The 16,859-nt window shown below is 40.1% G+C and overlaps 1 protein-coding gene across 4 annotated transcripts in view; it reads right to left on the reverse strand.

The window, feature by feature from the left end:
• Positions 1-16,510, reverse strand: part of OTUD4 (OTU deubiquitinase 4) — a 55,507-nt gene extending 38,997 nt beyond the window's left edge. For 2 of the 4 annotated variants that reach the window (XM_047717557.1, XM_047717556.1), the window contains exons 1-5: positions 15,549-16,351; positions 10,468-10,551; positions 7,962-8,012; positions 1,463-1,509; positions 700-772 (exon numbers count right to left, since the gene is read on the reverse strand). In XM_047717557.1, the coding sequence (XP_047573513.1) occupies positions 700-772; positions 1,463-1,509; positions 7,962-8,012; positions 10,468-10,551; positions 15,549-15,707 (414 nt within the window). In that variant the 5' untranslated portion in view covers positions 15,708-16,351. Of the gene's footprint in view, positions 1-699; positions 773-1,462; positions 1,510-7,961; positions 8,013-10,467; positions 10,552-15,548; positions 16,352-16,380 lie in introns of those variants that run through there. The other 2 variants (XM_047717558.1, XM_047717555.1) reach the window with 2 other exon arrangements.
• Between the last annotated feature and the right edge of the window lie 349 nt (positions 16,511-16,859).

A 16,859-nucleotide genomic window follows, 5' to 3' on the forward strand; every position in this document is an offset into this window, starting at 1 on the left:
CTGAGCAGAGAGCCCGATGCGGGGCTCAACCCCAGGATCCCAGGATCATGACTTGAGCTGAAGGCAGAGGCTTTAACCCACTGAGCCACCCAGACGCCCCCCAAAGTCCTTTTTATAAGGTAGTATTTCACTCAATTCCCCTCCCTCTTACCACCATTAGCACGATGACAAAACACTTCAAGTTGGCCTGGATGATTCCAAAACAGCTAATTAAAACAAAGTTCTCTTATAACAATGAACCAACTGAGGGTTTTTTTTTTTTTTTTCTTTCTAGTCTTCACGTAATTTTTCAGTTGTTTCCAGTGTGGGACTAGATAATAACATCTCAGCCAGTAAATTATCTTTATAAGGAGAAATATATCACTATTACCCAAGTATTTTTGGATACAATGGCAGAACCTACTTTCACAAGTAATTTTACTACTTAATGTTTATAGTGATGCAGAACAGTCTAGTTAATCATATACACTAGTATCTGAGGTTTTTTCCTCTACTGTAATGTTCTGATAGTGTTCAACATGAGATTTGTGGAAAAAAAAACAAATACAAAATATGACTCAATAACAATTAACAGGAAGTTTAAAAAAAATTATAACCTTCATACAAAAATATTTCAAAAGGTCACCTTAGCCTAGAAGGTCAAGGTGGCAAGTGGTTCTTTTATTTAAATCCTTCAGAAACACTTAGAAAAATTCTTACCTTCTCCGGAAAATTATTTTCAGTTACTTGTGAAGGAGAAACATTTGGTTCCCGATAAATTATAAAATCTTTCCTGAAAATAAAATTGAGCAATTACTTCTGGGAAAATGTATTTCATGACTTAACCATTATTCGTTCATTCATTCATTAAGAGCCTAATGTGTGCCCAGCAATGTCCCAGGCGGTGGAGAGAGCAGTAAACAAAGACAGCAATACAGTAACTTAATTGTAAAACACCTGTATGAAAGTACCTTTTTAAAAAGTAGAACTTCAAATATAATTTGCATATATGTTAACTTCAGATATAATTCTAAAAGGAGACTTCAAAATTACAGAAATCGTGAAGATGAAATTTTATACAGACATTTCAAGAAGAAAAAATAAAGCAGTCACCTGTTCTTCTCCCAGACAAAAGTAGTTAAATAGTAACATGGTGTTTTGCCTCATTCTAGTGGCCATCTATCTGAAGCTACCATCCCTGAGAAAAGTAGGAAATCAATCCTCTATCAAGTTGCTAAGTAATATTGTTTACAGGCCTGGAAAAATGTCTGTATTGCTTCCCAAAGGCATTTTGAGAATTGCAATTTCTAAACGTTGACATATTTAACATCCAAACCTAATTGATGCAATTAAAAAAATCTTAGAAAAGATGCTTCACAATTAAGGCATAAAACTGCTTTGCTATTCTAACAATTTTAGTATAATGGAATATATACTAATTTCCCACTCACTTTTTGTTTCCTAATGTTACTACAGTGTTTACCTGTACATAAGAGAAAGGGCACTTATTTCCACTTGTCCAACCCATTCCTGTATTAAAGAAAAAAAGTTGGCACTTAAGTTTTCATACTTCATAATACATATACCTCTATACAATACCTTAACACATACCTTTATGACTATACCTCATGAGCTAGAAAAAGCTCATTAATATTATTAGTATATTATGTATTATATATGTATAATTATGTATGTTGTTTATATTTTGTATTATATATAATGTAATATATTAGTGTTATTAAAACATTTACATAAAACAGACATTACATATATAACTAAAAATCGAGGGGCGCCTGGGTGGCTCAGTGGGTTAAAGCCTCTGCCTTCGGCTCAGGTCATGATCCCAGGGTCCTGGGATCGAGCCCCACATCGGGCTCTCTGCTCAGCGGGGAGCCTGCTTCCTCCGCTCTCTCTCTCTCTCTCTGCCTGCCTCTCTGCCTACTTGCAATCTGTCAAATAAATAAATAAATAAAATCTTTAAAAAAAAAAACAAACAAGCTAAAAACCGACTTAAAAAAATAGCCCAAGTCTCTGTTATAAAAATCCTTAGTAACACAGGGTGAAATGATAGTTCCTACTGCTATGGAAAGACCACGGAGTGGTATCTCTAAGTGGAGAACCTGCTAAAGGCAAGGACTCTGATCTCTAACCAAGAACCCAGGACATAGCTTGGAACATTTACATGCCCAGAAAATGAGATGTGAGTAGGAGAATGCAGGTATTAGAAAAGATAAAAAAGGAGTAGGACTCTTATTTTCAGGGTGATTCAAAGTACAAAAAGATCAGTGTCCTAGCAATCTTTCTGAAATGAGATAGAAATTCTATAGCCCTAAAGGAGTCACTTTATGTCTTTAAGCCTATTAGAGGAAATGGCCAGTATACATAAAAATTTTAAATATCCATACATACTCTTTCACCCGGCAATTCAAATTCTGTGAACCTATCCTAAACAAGTTATTTCATATGTCCACACAAGTGTACACAAACAAGGATGTTCACTGTAGCTATCTGTAATAGTTTAAAGAAAAATTTTTTAAAGCAAGTCTGGATATTCCAGTAATAGGAAAGGAGTAATCAAATAATTTATGGTTCATCCACACCATGTATGGAACACCACACAATCATCTAAAGAATGAGGTATACCTGTATGAACTGACTTGGAAAGATCAGACTATCAAGTATAAGAAGTCAGTCATGGGGCGCCTGGGTGACTCAGTCACTTAAGCATCCAACTCTACCATGGCTCAGGTCATGATCTCAGCATCAGGAAATCAAGCCCCGGGTCAGGCTCCATGCTCAGTGTGGAGCCTGCTTGAGATTCTCTCTCCCTCTCCCTCTGCTCCTCTTCCTGCTCATTCACACAGGCATGCTGTTTTACTTGCTCTCTAAAACGAATTAATTAAATCTTAAAACAAAAACAAAAACAAAAAAACCTTATTGGGTAAAAGAAACAAAAAGCTATATTCAGTATATGTATGTGCAGGTGTATGAGGAACTAGAAAGATACATCCTAAACTGACAGTGGAGACAAGGAATTCAAGGTCAGGGAAAATGAAGGATTTTCGCTCATTTTTTTTAAAGACTTTATTTATTTAATTGACACAGAGAGAGAGACAGTGTGAGAGAGTATATAAGCAGGCGAGTGGGAGAGGGAGAAGCAGGCTTCCTGCCCAGCAGGGAGCTTGATGTGGGGCTCAATCCCAGGACCCTGGGGTCCTGACTTGAGCTGAAGGCAAACACTTAACCACCCAGGTGGTTCACTCTTCATTCTGTATTACATCTTTTACCATAAGAATGCATTCCTATGCTATTTGTGAAATTAGTAAAGACTTAATACCAAGACTCACTAACAAAAATGAGCTATGGTAAGTCAATGTTGCCACTTTTTCCTTTAAAGAAATTTGAGATAAGGAAAAGATTTTAAACAACGTGTATCTCAGACAAGGATAATCCTTCCCTCTGAAGATTTTTCATTTTAATAGTTCTTAAAAGTTGGCTCTGGTTTTCAAAATGAAATGCGTACCATATATTAAAATAGATTTCTTAAAATAGGCCTCAGCCTAACAATCATGGCTTCTCACAAACTGCTACAAGTGACATTCTGGTGTAGAAGAAATCCTTCACTCAAACCAGTTTGCTTAAATCACAAACATAAGCTACATCTACTTCATGCAAAAGATGTTAAATCACTTTTAAAAAATGGAAAATTATTCTACTCGTTTCAACAAAATACTCTCTCTCAAATAATGTACCATTTTATAAGCCCTTAAACCTGAGAATAAATTCTGTTGTAGTCTGGTTAAGTAAACAATGGCTATCATAATATCTTGTCTTCTTTAACCAGGGTCAATTTTAAATTATAAAAAATACCTATGTTCTACCACTGTCTTCCATCTTAAGGCTATAATCTTATTTACTTATCGCTTCTTAAGATGTTTAATATACTTCTTTATTTTGGGTGACAGTTAAGCATTTCCGCAAAATCTGTTTAAACTAATGAACTATATTAAAAAACGTGTAATTTAAATGTTTTTCAACAGTCACTAAAAATAAACTTTTGTTACTAAGGATGCTATCAAGAAAATGAAAAGACAAAGTAACAAGTTGGAAGAAAGTATCTGAAAATTACATATCAATACAGAACTTATATCCAGTATAAAGCACTCTAACAATTCAATAAAACCAGCAACATAACAAAAGATGGGCAAAATCTATGAACAGACATTTCACCAACAAAGATATATGGATGGCAAACACGAACATGAAAGGATGTTCAACATTAGAGAAATAAATACAAGTTAAGACCACCATGACATACCACTACACAACCACTAGAAAAGCTACAATTTCAAAGCTGACAAGACTGAATGTTAACAAAGACCAAGAGTAGTTGGAATTTTCGTGTATTGCCAATGAAAAAGCAAAACTCAGAGCCATTCTGAAAGTCTGGCAGTTTCTCATTAAGTTAAACATATATTTACCATATGACAGAGCAATTCCACTCCTAAGTGTTAATCCAAGAGAAAAGAAAACATATGTCCACACGAACACTTATTGGAAAATATTCTTAGCAGTTTTAATCATAAAACAGTCTCAAGCTAGAAAGAACCCCAATATTCATGAAATGATAAATGGACAAGCAAACTGCGGCATCCGTATAATAGGCTCATCAACAAAAAGGAACAAACCATTGATAAACCCAACAACAACATGGATGATCTCCAAGTGTTTCCATTAAGCTAATTAAAAGAAGCCAGATACATAAGACTACAAACTATCATTCCATTTATGTAGTCTAAAAAAGACAAAACTTAAAAAGCAGTGGTTGCCAACAGCCAGAAGGTGGGGGAAAAGGGATTAAGAGCAAAAGAGCACCAGGAACTTTGGGAAGTGATGGAAACCTCCCTTGTGTGTTGTAGTGGTGGTGATGCAACTGTATACATCTGTCAAATCTCATCAAATTATACACTTAAAATAGGTGAATTTTAGGTGTAAAAAAACTCTGATTTTTACTATGTGTCAATTTTACCTTCATAAAGCTGACAAAAATATATTCCTGCAAAAAGTTTGAGGCATTTTTCAAAATGCTCCACTGGCATTTTAAGTAAAGAATAAAGATGCTTTCTCTGAGAACTAGGGAAAACATAAGAGTTTATTTATCAACTATATCTCTCTTCTCATTTCATACAGTCCACATATCAGGGAAAAAGAAAAACGAAAAAAGACATAAATATCTGTTGCTAATAAAGAAGCACAGGGGTGCCTGGGTGGCTCAGTCAGTTAAGCGTCTGACTTAGGCTCAGATCATGATCTCAGGGTCTTGGGATGGAGTGTGTTTTTCCCTCTCCCTCTGCCCCTCCTCTTGCCCATGCACATGCAGGCACACACTTTCTCTAATTAAAAAAAAAAAAAAAAAAAAAAAGGCACAAACAACTATTCAGAAGGTACCTGAAACATCTGGAGAAGAAATCTGATTAGATTGGGGGGGGCAAGGTGTCATAAAAATAAAAAAGCTGGCCAGCCAGCACCCTGGGAAGGAGACCCCATCCCGGAACACGCTCAAAACCACAGCAACTTCCCTTCTTCCTCCCCTAGATGCCCAAATCAGTGTCAGTCTGGTTCACACTACTTCATTTCCTCCCTCTATCCCTTTTCTCTCCACTCCCACCATGACCACCCTTTCTCAGAAACTCATAGCTTGACAGCCTGAACTGCTACACAAAAATTACTATAAACATCGTGGGATTTTTCTCGATTAAAAAGTTAATGAACAGGGGGCACCTAGCTGGCTCAGTCAGTAGGGCATGTGACTCTTGATCTCCAAGTAATGAGTTCAAGCCCCATGTTGGCCATAGAACTTACTTTAAAAAAAAAAAAAAAAAAGTGGGGGGGGTAATAAACAGACTTTGTTGTTTCCTTTATTTTCCATAATGGAACAAAAATCACCAGGAAGGAGGGTTGCTGGGGGGAAGGGGGTTGAGAAAGAGTGGTGGGGTTATGGACATTGGGGAGGGTATGTGCTATGGTGAGTGCTGTGAAGTGTGTAAACCTGGCGATTCACAGACTTGTACCCCTGGGGCTAATAATACATTATATGTTTATAAAAAAATAAAAAAATTTTTTTAAAAATCACCAGGAATATTACTAAAGACAACATTCTGGTATTTATCTTTCCAATATGTTACATAGAATGCAATGTGGATTTAACATTCAAACCACACACACAAATCAGTTCAGCACCCCAAACTAAAGGTAACTATGAAAACCCCAAAAGCAATAAAATATACAATCCTCGTCATCAAAGAGGCTTTAAGGTAAGGGGGGGGGGGGGCTACAGGAAAATGGTTATCTGTGACCATGATATGTGGGCAAAACTCCGTATTGAAATGACTGAAATAAAAATGGAATCAGGAGTGGATTTAGCGAAAAGACCTTCAGAGATGTCTGCCTCCAGAACTGGAGTAACACAATACTCCTTTTTTTTAAAGGAGTATGTGCACATAGTGTGCACATTTTTCCATGTATTAAACTTTTTTTTTTTGAACCATGCAACGGGTCTCCCCACCTCGAGTCTCATCCACTTCCAAACTATCTCTGCTCAATATTCTTTTATCCATCTATTCAGACAGCCAACAAGGAAACCAAGCAGTATTCTTGATTCTCAGCAGTGACATACTCACTTCTTGCCTCAAAAAAGTTGAAAGGTTTCCCAATACCACATTCTCAGGTCCCAGGCATAGACTTTAATTCAGGTCTGAAATAGTGGAATTTACAACCACCTTAGGTAATTCTGATGCAGATAGTCAATGGCTGACACTCTGAGAAATGCTAGCCTAAAGATAAGCTCCATACTGAGCCTAGCAGTGAAGACTCTTCCATGACCAGTCCCACAGCCTGCCCTGACTACTCACTACCTCCTACCTTCACAGGCTCCACACAAACTGAACTGCTTTCTGAATCTGCCTTGCTCACAATTTTCCCTACCTAGAAAGACCATTCACCCTAGGCATTTCTCATTCAGAATCTATTCAGACTTGAAATGCCAACCTACTATCTCTTCTTTGCCTACCTAGGTAAAAATATAATTGTGAATGCCTATAGCATCATTATCTAGACTTATGACATGTGCTTTCTCAGCTGTATTAGGTATTTTTCCATACTACAGGGCAACTCCTGAGAACAGTACCCAAACCCCAGTTACCTCTGCATCCCCAGAGTGCCTGTCTCCTCTTGGCACTCAACAAGGACTTAAATTAGTTTCAGAGAATCAAATGGAGACACCAACTGTTAATCAAATAAACTGTTCCTAAGTTACTATTTCTCTTCCTCCCTACCCGACTCCTCTTCTTAGCTTCTTCCTTGGCTAATGTCGTTGTAAACTCAACAGAAATTACCTCTAGGGATGACAGAATATTCTACAAGGTGTTCTGTGTGGCATTTCATGATTTTGGATTTTTACAAAGAAGAGTATTAGTTTTTCAAGCAGAAAAAAACAGAAAAATTCTTTTAACTTCAACATGACTGAAAAAAGTAAGGCAGTGGGACTTGGGAAGTGCCATCGTTTTCCTCTCAACAGTCTCTTTTCTCAAGCTGATCATGGGAAATGGAACCTCCATAAAAGAACCTACCTTCCCAGAGGCCTAAAGAAGCAATCAAACCTTGCACTCTGTCCACCAAGACCAATCTCCATACCAATACAGAATCCTGAAAATCATCACCACTGTTATTGTAGGTCTTTTATGCTATATTCAGATGCCATTATGACAAAGATTAAAAAAGCATTACTCTGTCCTTATTGAGGCAACATCTTGTACACAGCTCCAACTGTCTTCCAATTAAATGCTATATAAAATGGGCAACTAAGAAATGTTTATGAAAAAAAGTACTTGCTGTAACCCCTCCATACACTATATCACATTTTAATGAATGCTGATTACTTCAATACATAATAAATAGAAATAGATTACAGAATCACTACATACCTGTGGATTTTCCAAACGTTTTAAATACTCTTCAAATGACCCTTCTATAAACTAAAAAAAAAAAAAAAAAGTCTATTAGAAATATATCAAACCAAAAAATATTTTCATTGTGAATTACCAAGTTTTTACATGAACCTTGGATATATCAGTAATAGTAATAGATGTAAAAACCTAATTATTAGAATACATAAAAATCATTAAGTGAAGATTATAAACAGACAAAAGAATTTTAAAAAGGAAACATTATCAGAAAAGATTTCCTGGACAGGATGTGGACAGGCACAATGCGGCGTGAAGAGGCAGTAAACACTAATGTTGAGAAGACAGAAGCCAACCAGCGAGCAGAAACAGGACAACTGGTTGGGGAGAACAGAATGAGAGAGGAACTCAACTGGACACCTGTTTAGAGAGGGCCTTGGGCCCAGGAAAGACTTGCAGACTGAGGGAGAAGGCAATTCAAGGTCACTGTCGGTGACATTATGAACAGACAAATATATGAAACAAGCACTTAAGAGGAGTATTTTGGTAATGGCCAATGCAGAGACAATATACTAGCTAAGAAATATTAATTTACTATTACAGATATGAATAGTGTCTCTTAGGTCACACTAAAAACAAATGAGAATTAATAATGCAAGATCCTGTGGAGAACCAACAAGATTTTTCTACTACAGCTTGCTTCACTGTTTAACTTAAAAAGTTTATTCAAGCTATGTGATTTCTGTTAGCCATCACACTAATTTAACTGAAAAAAAAAATCTCTAAAAGACATTCATCTGGAACACCAAATTCTATTTAAAGTATAGTCCCAGTTAACTTAGCAAACGGATATACATAAAAACATTAAAGTACATGTTCCAGTTTATAAAAATCTTTTAAACACCCATGGCTTTTTTTTGAGATTGATTCTTTTCTAAATTATATGCTGTCAAATTTCCAAAAAGTATCTTAAGTTTCAACACATCCTTATAATAAAACAGCCATATATTTTAAATATCCCACCAACACAATTCTGTATGAGGTGATTATTTATACTTTTGGGGAAAAAAAACCCACAGAACCATTTAAAGTTGGAAGAGAACTATGAAGTATTCTGATACAAGCCTGCATCCAATCTGAGATTCTCCTCTCTAATCAGTTAGAAAGTGTCTGACTAAACACTGTCAGTAAACAAAGCACACACCCTCACTCTCCTTCCCATGACAGTCTTCTCCAGTTTTGGCCAATAGGAATTCTCTGAAGGTGCTTAGTATAAATTATAAAAGGAAAGTGAAACTTTTCCCCCTGGAACTTTCAACCTCTGATCATACCTCTTAAAAATGTTGAGGGCTAAATAAATATAAGCAAAGAACTTTTTAAACAATACCTGGCACAGAGGAAGTGCTCAACTTATGACAGCAATTTCCATATAATGGAATAATAATGATTATAATGGAATAATAATGATCCCAATAATAATGATTAATCACTTGTAATTTCTTTAAAATACGTAAAAAGCACTCCACTCTCTTCACCCCTCCCCTTTTTATACTATACCCTAATACTCTTATCTAACCTCCACATCACCAGTTTCCTTTTTGTAAAACAAGTTCTCAAATCTCCTGATCAAGTGGGTTAACTCTCCTTCCTGGAATATATTACTGCCTTTCTTATAACATGGCACCCGGAATACATCTAGAATGTCACCAGTAGTACCATCTGGCTTGAATACAGGAACACCAACCAAAAAGCACATCCAAATTAAGAACTGTTTACCTATTAAGTTTTAGAATTGAGATATTTGCAAGGTGTCAATGTTTTTTTGGCAGTCAAAGGGGAAAAGTATCATTGAAAGTCCAATGGCCTAATTCTAGGTCATAAAACCAATAACTAGTAAATCCTATAAAGCTTTCAATGTAAAAAGAAAACAGGCCACTCTAGCATCTTATTTCACAGCCTACTATATACTACTGAGAAAATTATAGTAAGTTGTTATACAACATTCTAGCAACTATTAATCATTATTTGCATAATTACAGTGTTCTGAGGTATGATTCACAATGATGAACCCTGAAAATTAAAAATCTATAAATGCCTTCTGATAAAATTAAAGGCTCAGTATTAGCTATGCTCAGCATATTTTTTATACTCCAAGTCTGAAATTTTTTAAATTCATAGGGAGTTACAAATCACAGAAAACTATTAATTAACCATGACACCCAATTTCCTGACCATGACAGACAAAGCTCACTCTTAATATGCAAGGATTCTGTCCAAGTCATCCTTTCATCTTCCACAACCTATATCTTACCTATCATAACTTTCTAAATGTCTAAAGAAATGAAAACCACAAAACAGCTTTAAAAAATCAAAATTGTATATAATTGGATTTAAATTCGATAAAGCAGTTTTTTTTTCCATAACCTGCATTAAGATCCAGGCTGTGAAACTCCCACCAGACCACTTCTAAAGGCTGAAATGTAAATGCAAGTTAAGACACCATTCCACGTTTAAAATTACAAATTACCGCTTCAAATTTCTCTCTGTTCTCTCGAAGATAGTGAATACAGGCCATTCTGACTTCCACATGGCGAGATTGAGAGTGTAACACCTGAAAAAGAAAAGCAACATGCTATTACACATTTTGTTAAGAGAATTTAAGGTACAAGCTAGAACTTTCTTTCACACCCTAAATAACCTCACAACCAATAGAAATCAGTTTCTCTCTGTTTGCCATTTAGTAATTTCTAAATCTTTTTTCATTCCCACCTCTTCCTCTAACCAAAGGTGAAGTGACCTATAGTCAGTGCTACTTCTTAAGTCATTCTATGAAGAGCTTACTACCATTTCTCCTTTAGGTCATTCATGTGAGGAAACCTTTGTAAATTTAACATACTTTTTCCTTTATTGACCAGCCTTCCTATAGCTTTGCTCTTCATAATGCAGGGCTAACAGAACCTCTGCCACATAGTGCTTAGCTTCATCCTATACTTGTTGGAAACAAGAATAGGCAACTTCAACAGGACCCTTTAAGCCTGTAAGAATTAGATTTCTTTTTTCCAATAATTTGGAATTACATGTTATGTAGAGATACAATTCCCCTGTTTCAGAAAAATTAAGGTACTCATTCCCAAATCCTTAGTTGTCAGGCTTCCACAATTTTTTTTTTTTAGTGGTTTTTTTTTTTTAAGATTTTATTTATTTATTTGACAGAGATCACAAGTAGGCAGAGAGGCAGGCAGAGAGACAGGAGGAAGCAGGCTCCCTGCTGAGCAGAGAGCCCAAAGCGGGGCTCAATCCCAGGACCCTGGGATCATGACCTGAGCCGAAGGCAGAGGCTTTAACCCACTGAGCCACCCAGGCGCCCCTTCCACAATTCTTGAAGGAATATCCAAGTGAGCAGCACACAAGATGCAAACATGCTGCTATGTTCTACCATCCCAAGAGCCTTGAAACTTGCTCTTAGGCCCAAAATCTTTTTGTGTTTGTTTTTATTTTCAGTGGGCTCCATGCTCAACATGGAGCTTGAACTCACCAACACTGAGATCGAGTCACATGCTCTACCAACTGAGCCAGCCAAGAGCCTCAGCCCAAAATCTTAAAGCACCAACTGAAATAAGCCACACTACGAAGATGATCAAAATCCTCTCACTTTGTAGCCTCTGTATTCTTCTGCTGAACTAGTTCAATGAAAGGATAACTTACGGGCATTTTGTCTCTTACTAAAATGCTGAAGCTTCGATTTGAAAGAAACTAGTATAATCAAATGCTTAGGAACCCTTTTGGCTAGCCTCCAATACTTTAACTATCATGCTTAAAAGAAAAGATTAAAATTATTTTCTATTACTGAGTGTCTCAAATCAAAGTGTTCCTGGTACCCAAAAGGGTTGGGGGCTGGGGGCGGGGTGGGGGGGAAGAGACCCTGAACCATTTAAAATAACCACATGTCCAACCACTAATAAGGCTCCTGAAAAGAGAATTTATATTAATATAAAGTAGCTTTAAGAGTTACAGGTCCAGGGGCGCCTAGGTGGCTCAGTGGGTTAAGCCTCTGCCTTCAGCTCAGGTCACGATCCCAGGGTCCTAGGACTGAGCCCCACATCAGGTTCTCTGCTCAGCAGGGAGCCTGCTTCTCCCTCTCTGCCTGCCTCTCTGCCTACTTCTGCCTACTTGTGATTTCTCTGTCAAATAAATAAATAATCTTTAAAAAAAAAAAAAAAAGAGTTACAGGTCCAAATGAGAGATTCTTCCTCACGCTCAGATGAGCAGTGAATTCAGGAAAAGGGAGGATACAACTGCATTTTACAGGTCTCTGGATAACATCCAAGGTTCATTTATACAAATAGAACCAGAGGGGCACCCGGGTGGCTCAGTTAAGTGCCCAACTCTTGGTTTCAGCTCAGGTCATGATCTGTGATCTCAGGGTCGTGAAAGTGAGCCCCGCGTCATGCCCCACACTGGACTTCTCAATCCGTGTAGTCTGCTTGAGATTCTCCCCCATCTCCTTCCCCTTCTGTCTCTCCCCCCAAACGCACTTGCAATCACTAGCACGCACTCTCTCCATCTCTCTCTCTACCTCTAAAATAAATAAATAAATAAATAAATAAAATAAAATAAAATAAAATAAAATAAAATCTTTATACTCACAGAACCAGAGAAGCACGACTGTCTGGGGAGAGCTGTTATGTCTTTACACCAAGATACACTGAAGATGTACTAGCTGAGGTTAGCAATAAGTGTTTTCAGCATATAGCTGGTTTTCAGCTTAACGAAGTACACCTATATTGCTATCTTGGAAACTACTGAAAAGCATCTTTACATATTCTAAGTTTCCAGCCCTAGAAGAAATGTCCATATAGAAAAATAAACCACCACACAATATTTTTGCCAATTCAACAAGTGACATTTAGCAACACTTCTTCCACAGAAGCTACCTAAGACACTATTATGAATAAAGATATTATTTGAGTAAACCAGTGTTGTCCGATAGGGCTTTCTTGCCCTTGGCAAACTGAAGATAGTGTTAGAGCCATTTACCTAGCAACAGGTGGCAGATATAACTGATTAAAGCCTATTTTCCATTAAAAACAATGACAAGCATATCTGTTTTTTCTCCTCTTAAAAAGGTCTTACTAACACATGAAATCTGAACCTGTCACTCAGAAGCAAAATTCTCAGCAACTTCCATAAATTGTAGAGTGCTGGAGCTTTACAAAGCCAAGCACTGCAAGAGAAGGAAGGTTAAATGACAACTGTTTAAAAAGTACAACTTTGTGAAAGTTCAAGGACAGGAAGAATGCGAATGTTAAGACAAGTATCTCTGCAAATTATTATATGCCAGAAAGTAACCTAGAAAATAGGGAGACTTTCCAATCTTTACTTGGGACAAGATAGTGATAAACACTAGGAAAGGCGGAGACACACTGCTTTAGCAAATCCTCTAAGAGCGCCCTATTTTTAGCTCCTCGGCCACAGAGCTGATTCAGGTCAGGCCTCCTGCAGGCCCAAGTCCAGAAGTGTAAAAAGGGAAGGGCCTATCTAAACCAGGTAATTTGGAGGAAAAGGAGACTCCTAATTCAACTCTACCTACTAACGTACCTCCCCAAAATTGCCATTTAGATTATTTACTCTGGCTCCTTCTTAGAAATGATAAATTATTTTGATATTATTGGAAAAACTGTTGGCAAAAAAGTAAATCCTTTGTACATATTTTTATAGAGCACACCCTTTAAGTGTGAGGTTGGTGTTACTTCCCTCCCCACCCCAATACACATACTGTGCCTTTAGCCATGAAGGCTATATCCTTAATCCATGTCTGCTAAAGAAAGGAGTTTCCCTCAAAATTCATGATATTAAGCTTTCTAAGCTCAGTATACTAAAAATCACACTCGCATAATTGAAGAAGGCATTTTCTTTATGCCTGATTTAAATCCTGAGATACAATAAAATGTGTTATATGACATGAACAATGAGTTAGTTCTTAGTGACACTAACTTTGCCCCCTTCTACTTAAAAATAGACATCCTCCTTAAGAGAGATTTCTGTATAACCAAGTTTGCCAGTTATGGCACAGGATACCGAAACGAGACACACTTTTCTACTTCACTATGAACCAGGATCAGGATAATCCAATGCCAAATAAGCATCAAACTTCCCTTATTTTCATTCATTTCTCCCTCCCTCCTAACCAAATTCTTGCTAGAGCTAACACGATGTGTAAATAAGGGCTAAATTCACTTCCACCTCTTCGTTCCGCTTCCGGAGGTGCTGAGGAGTCCAGGGAAGCTGAGGCAGAAACACCAGGACAGATGGAGATCCAGAAAATTCACAAATGGGACAGATTGTTTATCTACTAATAGTAAAGACTGGGGTGGGAGTGTGTGAACATATCCCACAACAACATTGGAACATCCTAGATTTCTAAAAATGAGAGAAATCTAATGAACTGAAAAAGACAGGGCTGGATTTGGGGAGTTATACACAGAATGTATGAATGACAACGCCTGCAACATAATGCAAAGCCGAAGTAGTTAAGTCAATTTCTCGCTTGAAAAATGGATTTTCTGATACTGATGTGAAAGCAAGAGCCCTGGAAAATAAATAGCTCGCCTTTAGAAGTTGAAAAAAGTAAGAATAGACCAAACGACAGATGTTAAGTAAAACACTGACTCACAAACAAAAGTTCTGAAAAACTACTTAGCATTCAAAAAAGGGTGAGAGGGGGAAAAAAAAAAAAACATAAAAACTCCATGGGAGGGAAAGAGATGGTAAGGAAGAGATCTTAAGCTGAAGAAAAGCAAACTGTGAAAGGTATGAAATACACACCAGGACAGTAATATGAGACTTTTATCCAACTATTTCAGCAGCTATTTTTCAAATATAGGATGGATTTCGGTGACTGCATACCAACTACACGGTGTTATATAACGCGGAAAAAGCTCTTTCTTAAAAGAAAAATTCTTGTTAGAAAGTCATGTTGACCATTTGCAAGGAATAATTCAGTCAAAAGCCTAGAGAATCCCTAACACCAGACTTTTAAGAAGTAAATTATTTTCAGCATACCTTGCAGAGCATAACAAAGAGTGGAATCTACTCAAAGACAATTCTTTTAAAACATTCTATATTCTTCAAAAGCTGACGTTCCCAACTGCATTTTTCCGCTCTTGATTCAAGTGGACATCGACGGGCAGACTCCCCGACATTCCAAAGTCCGGCAGCAGAAAAAACAATGCTCTGCGAGTACTGCCTGGTGCACCAGCTCCTCTAGTAAACACCTAGTTTACTGGCGTGAATGCTGTGCTTATAAAACCGAGGTGAACGCGGAACAAAATGGAAAAATATCATTTCGCCAAGTCCCCAGCAATCAATCAACCGTACACGCGCTCAACAGGCCTCACAGGTTGTCCTCATTACCTCTACACCCAGTTAATTTACGGGTTTTTAAGTTTCGATTTACAGCTTCCAAACCCAGGGTAGCATCCCATTCCTGCGTTACAATGGGCCGCTGTGACGCCAGCCGGGCCACGCGCTGCCCCGGACGTGGGCGGCCCGCACAGCTGCCCGCCGCCGCTTTCCCACCCAGCTTCCTCCCGTTCCCCACCCCATTACCTGCTCCGCCACGGCCCGGAATAGGCACGACCCGTCCTTGGCGACCAGTTTCCGATACAAGCCCAGTTTCCGCAGATAGGCGTCCATGGGCGTTGCGTCCTCGCGGGGCCCCGCGCCGCCCTGGTCCCCCCCGTCGGAAGCGCCGACGGCCGCCTCCATGTTGCCGGTCCTAGTGCAGGCCAGGCGCGGCGCCGACTAGCCCCACATGGCCGCGCCCCCGGCTCCTTGACGCCCCGGCCTAGGACGGGCGGCGGCTCGGGTTTGGGCTCCGCGGGCGGCGGCAGTCAGCGGCGGCCCGAAGCAGCGGGCGGCGCTCCCCGCGCGCATAGGGGAGCCCTGCCTAATGCATGGCTGTGCGCACGCGGCCACCTCCCGGGGGACCACGCGCCCGGCGGTAACGGGGGGCAAACTAAAGAAACCCCAAGCGTGAGAAGTCACTTCCCGGCGGCCTCGCTGCCCGGCTCAGGAACACAGCCGGGGGTCGCCGCCCCCACAAGTTTCCTCGTCCCGACTCGGGTGAGGCGAGGAAACCCCCGCCTCCCGCGTGCGCGGGGCCGGCTCAGGGGAAGCGAGGCCTGCGTCCCCCGCGCGCTCCCCACCCTGGGAGCCGAAGAAGTCGAGAGAGAAAGACGCAGCCTTTCGTTTCTCCACCTCTCAGGAGGGCGCCGGAGGGGCGGGGAGCGGATGGGGGCGCCCGGCTGAGGGCAGCACCCTCGCAACCCAGAATTTGTTTTCACTTTCGGCCGCACGGCGGAGAGGACGCCGGGAGGTGTAGTTTTGGCGGCGGCAGGAAGTCGGCTTGCGGCGGGCGGGGACGCGCGGACCGACCTACCCGGGGGAGGTGCCGGGGAGGCACGCGGACTACAAGTCCCTACAGCGCGGGCGCTGCGGCCGCCGTCGCCGGGAGCCGGCTTCGCGCTTCCCGGGCACCGCGTCCGCGAGCAGGCCGAGGGTGTCCGCGAGCCGACGCGCGGCGACCTGCGCGCGCTACCCCGCCCGCCCGGAGGGCCGCCCACTGCGCCGCGGCGCCGCGAGAAGTGCGCGCGCCTTGCGTGCGTGGAGTTGCCAGGGACACAGCGGCGGATAGGTCGGCCCTTTGTGTATTCCCAAACAGAGGGCGCACCTGTCTGCTCCCCTCCCCCCCGCCCGGGCCTCTTCTGGCGTTTCCAAGGAGGTGGCTTTAACGGTTTAAGCAGAAAATAGAGCTAATTGACGAAGTCTCAGGGAACTGGCACAGTGCAGGACGACACAAGCTGTCAGTAAATCGATCGTGGACTGGTGATTCCTATTAAAAATTAGAAGTACAGCTCC

The sequence above is a fragment of the Lutra lutra genome, chromosome 2 (assembly GCF_902655055.1).
Source record: "Lutra lutra chromosome 2, mLutLut1.2, whole genome shotgun sequence".
Taxonomy (NCBI): domain Eukaryota; kingdom Metazoa; phylum Chordata; class Mammalia; order Carnivora; family Mustelidae; genus Lutra; species Lutra lutra.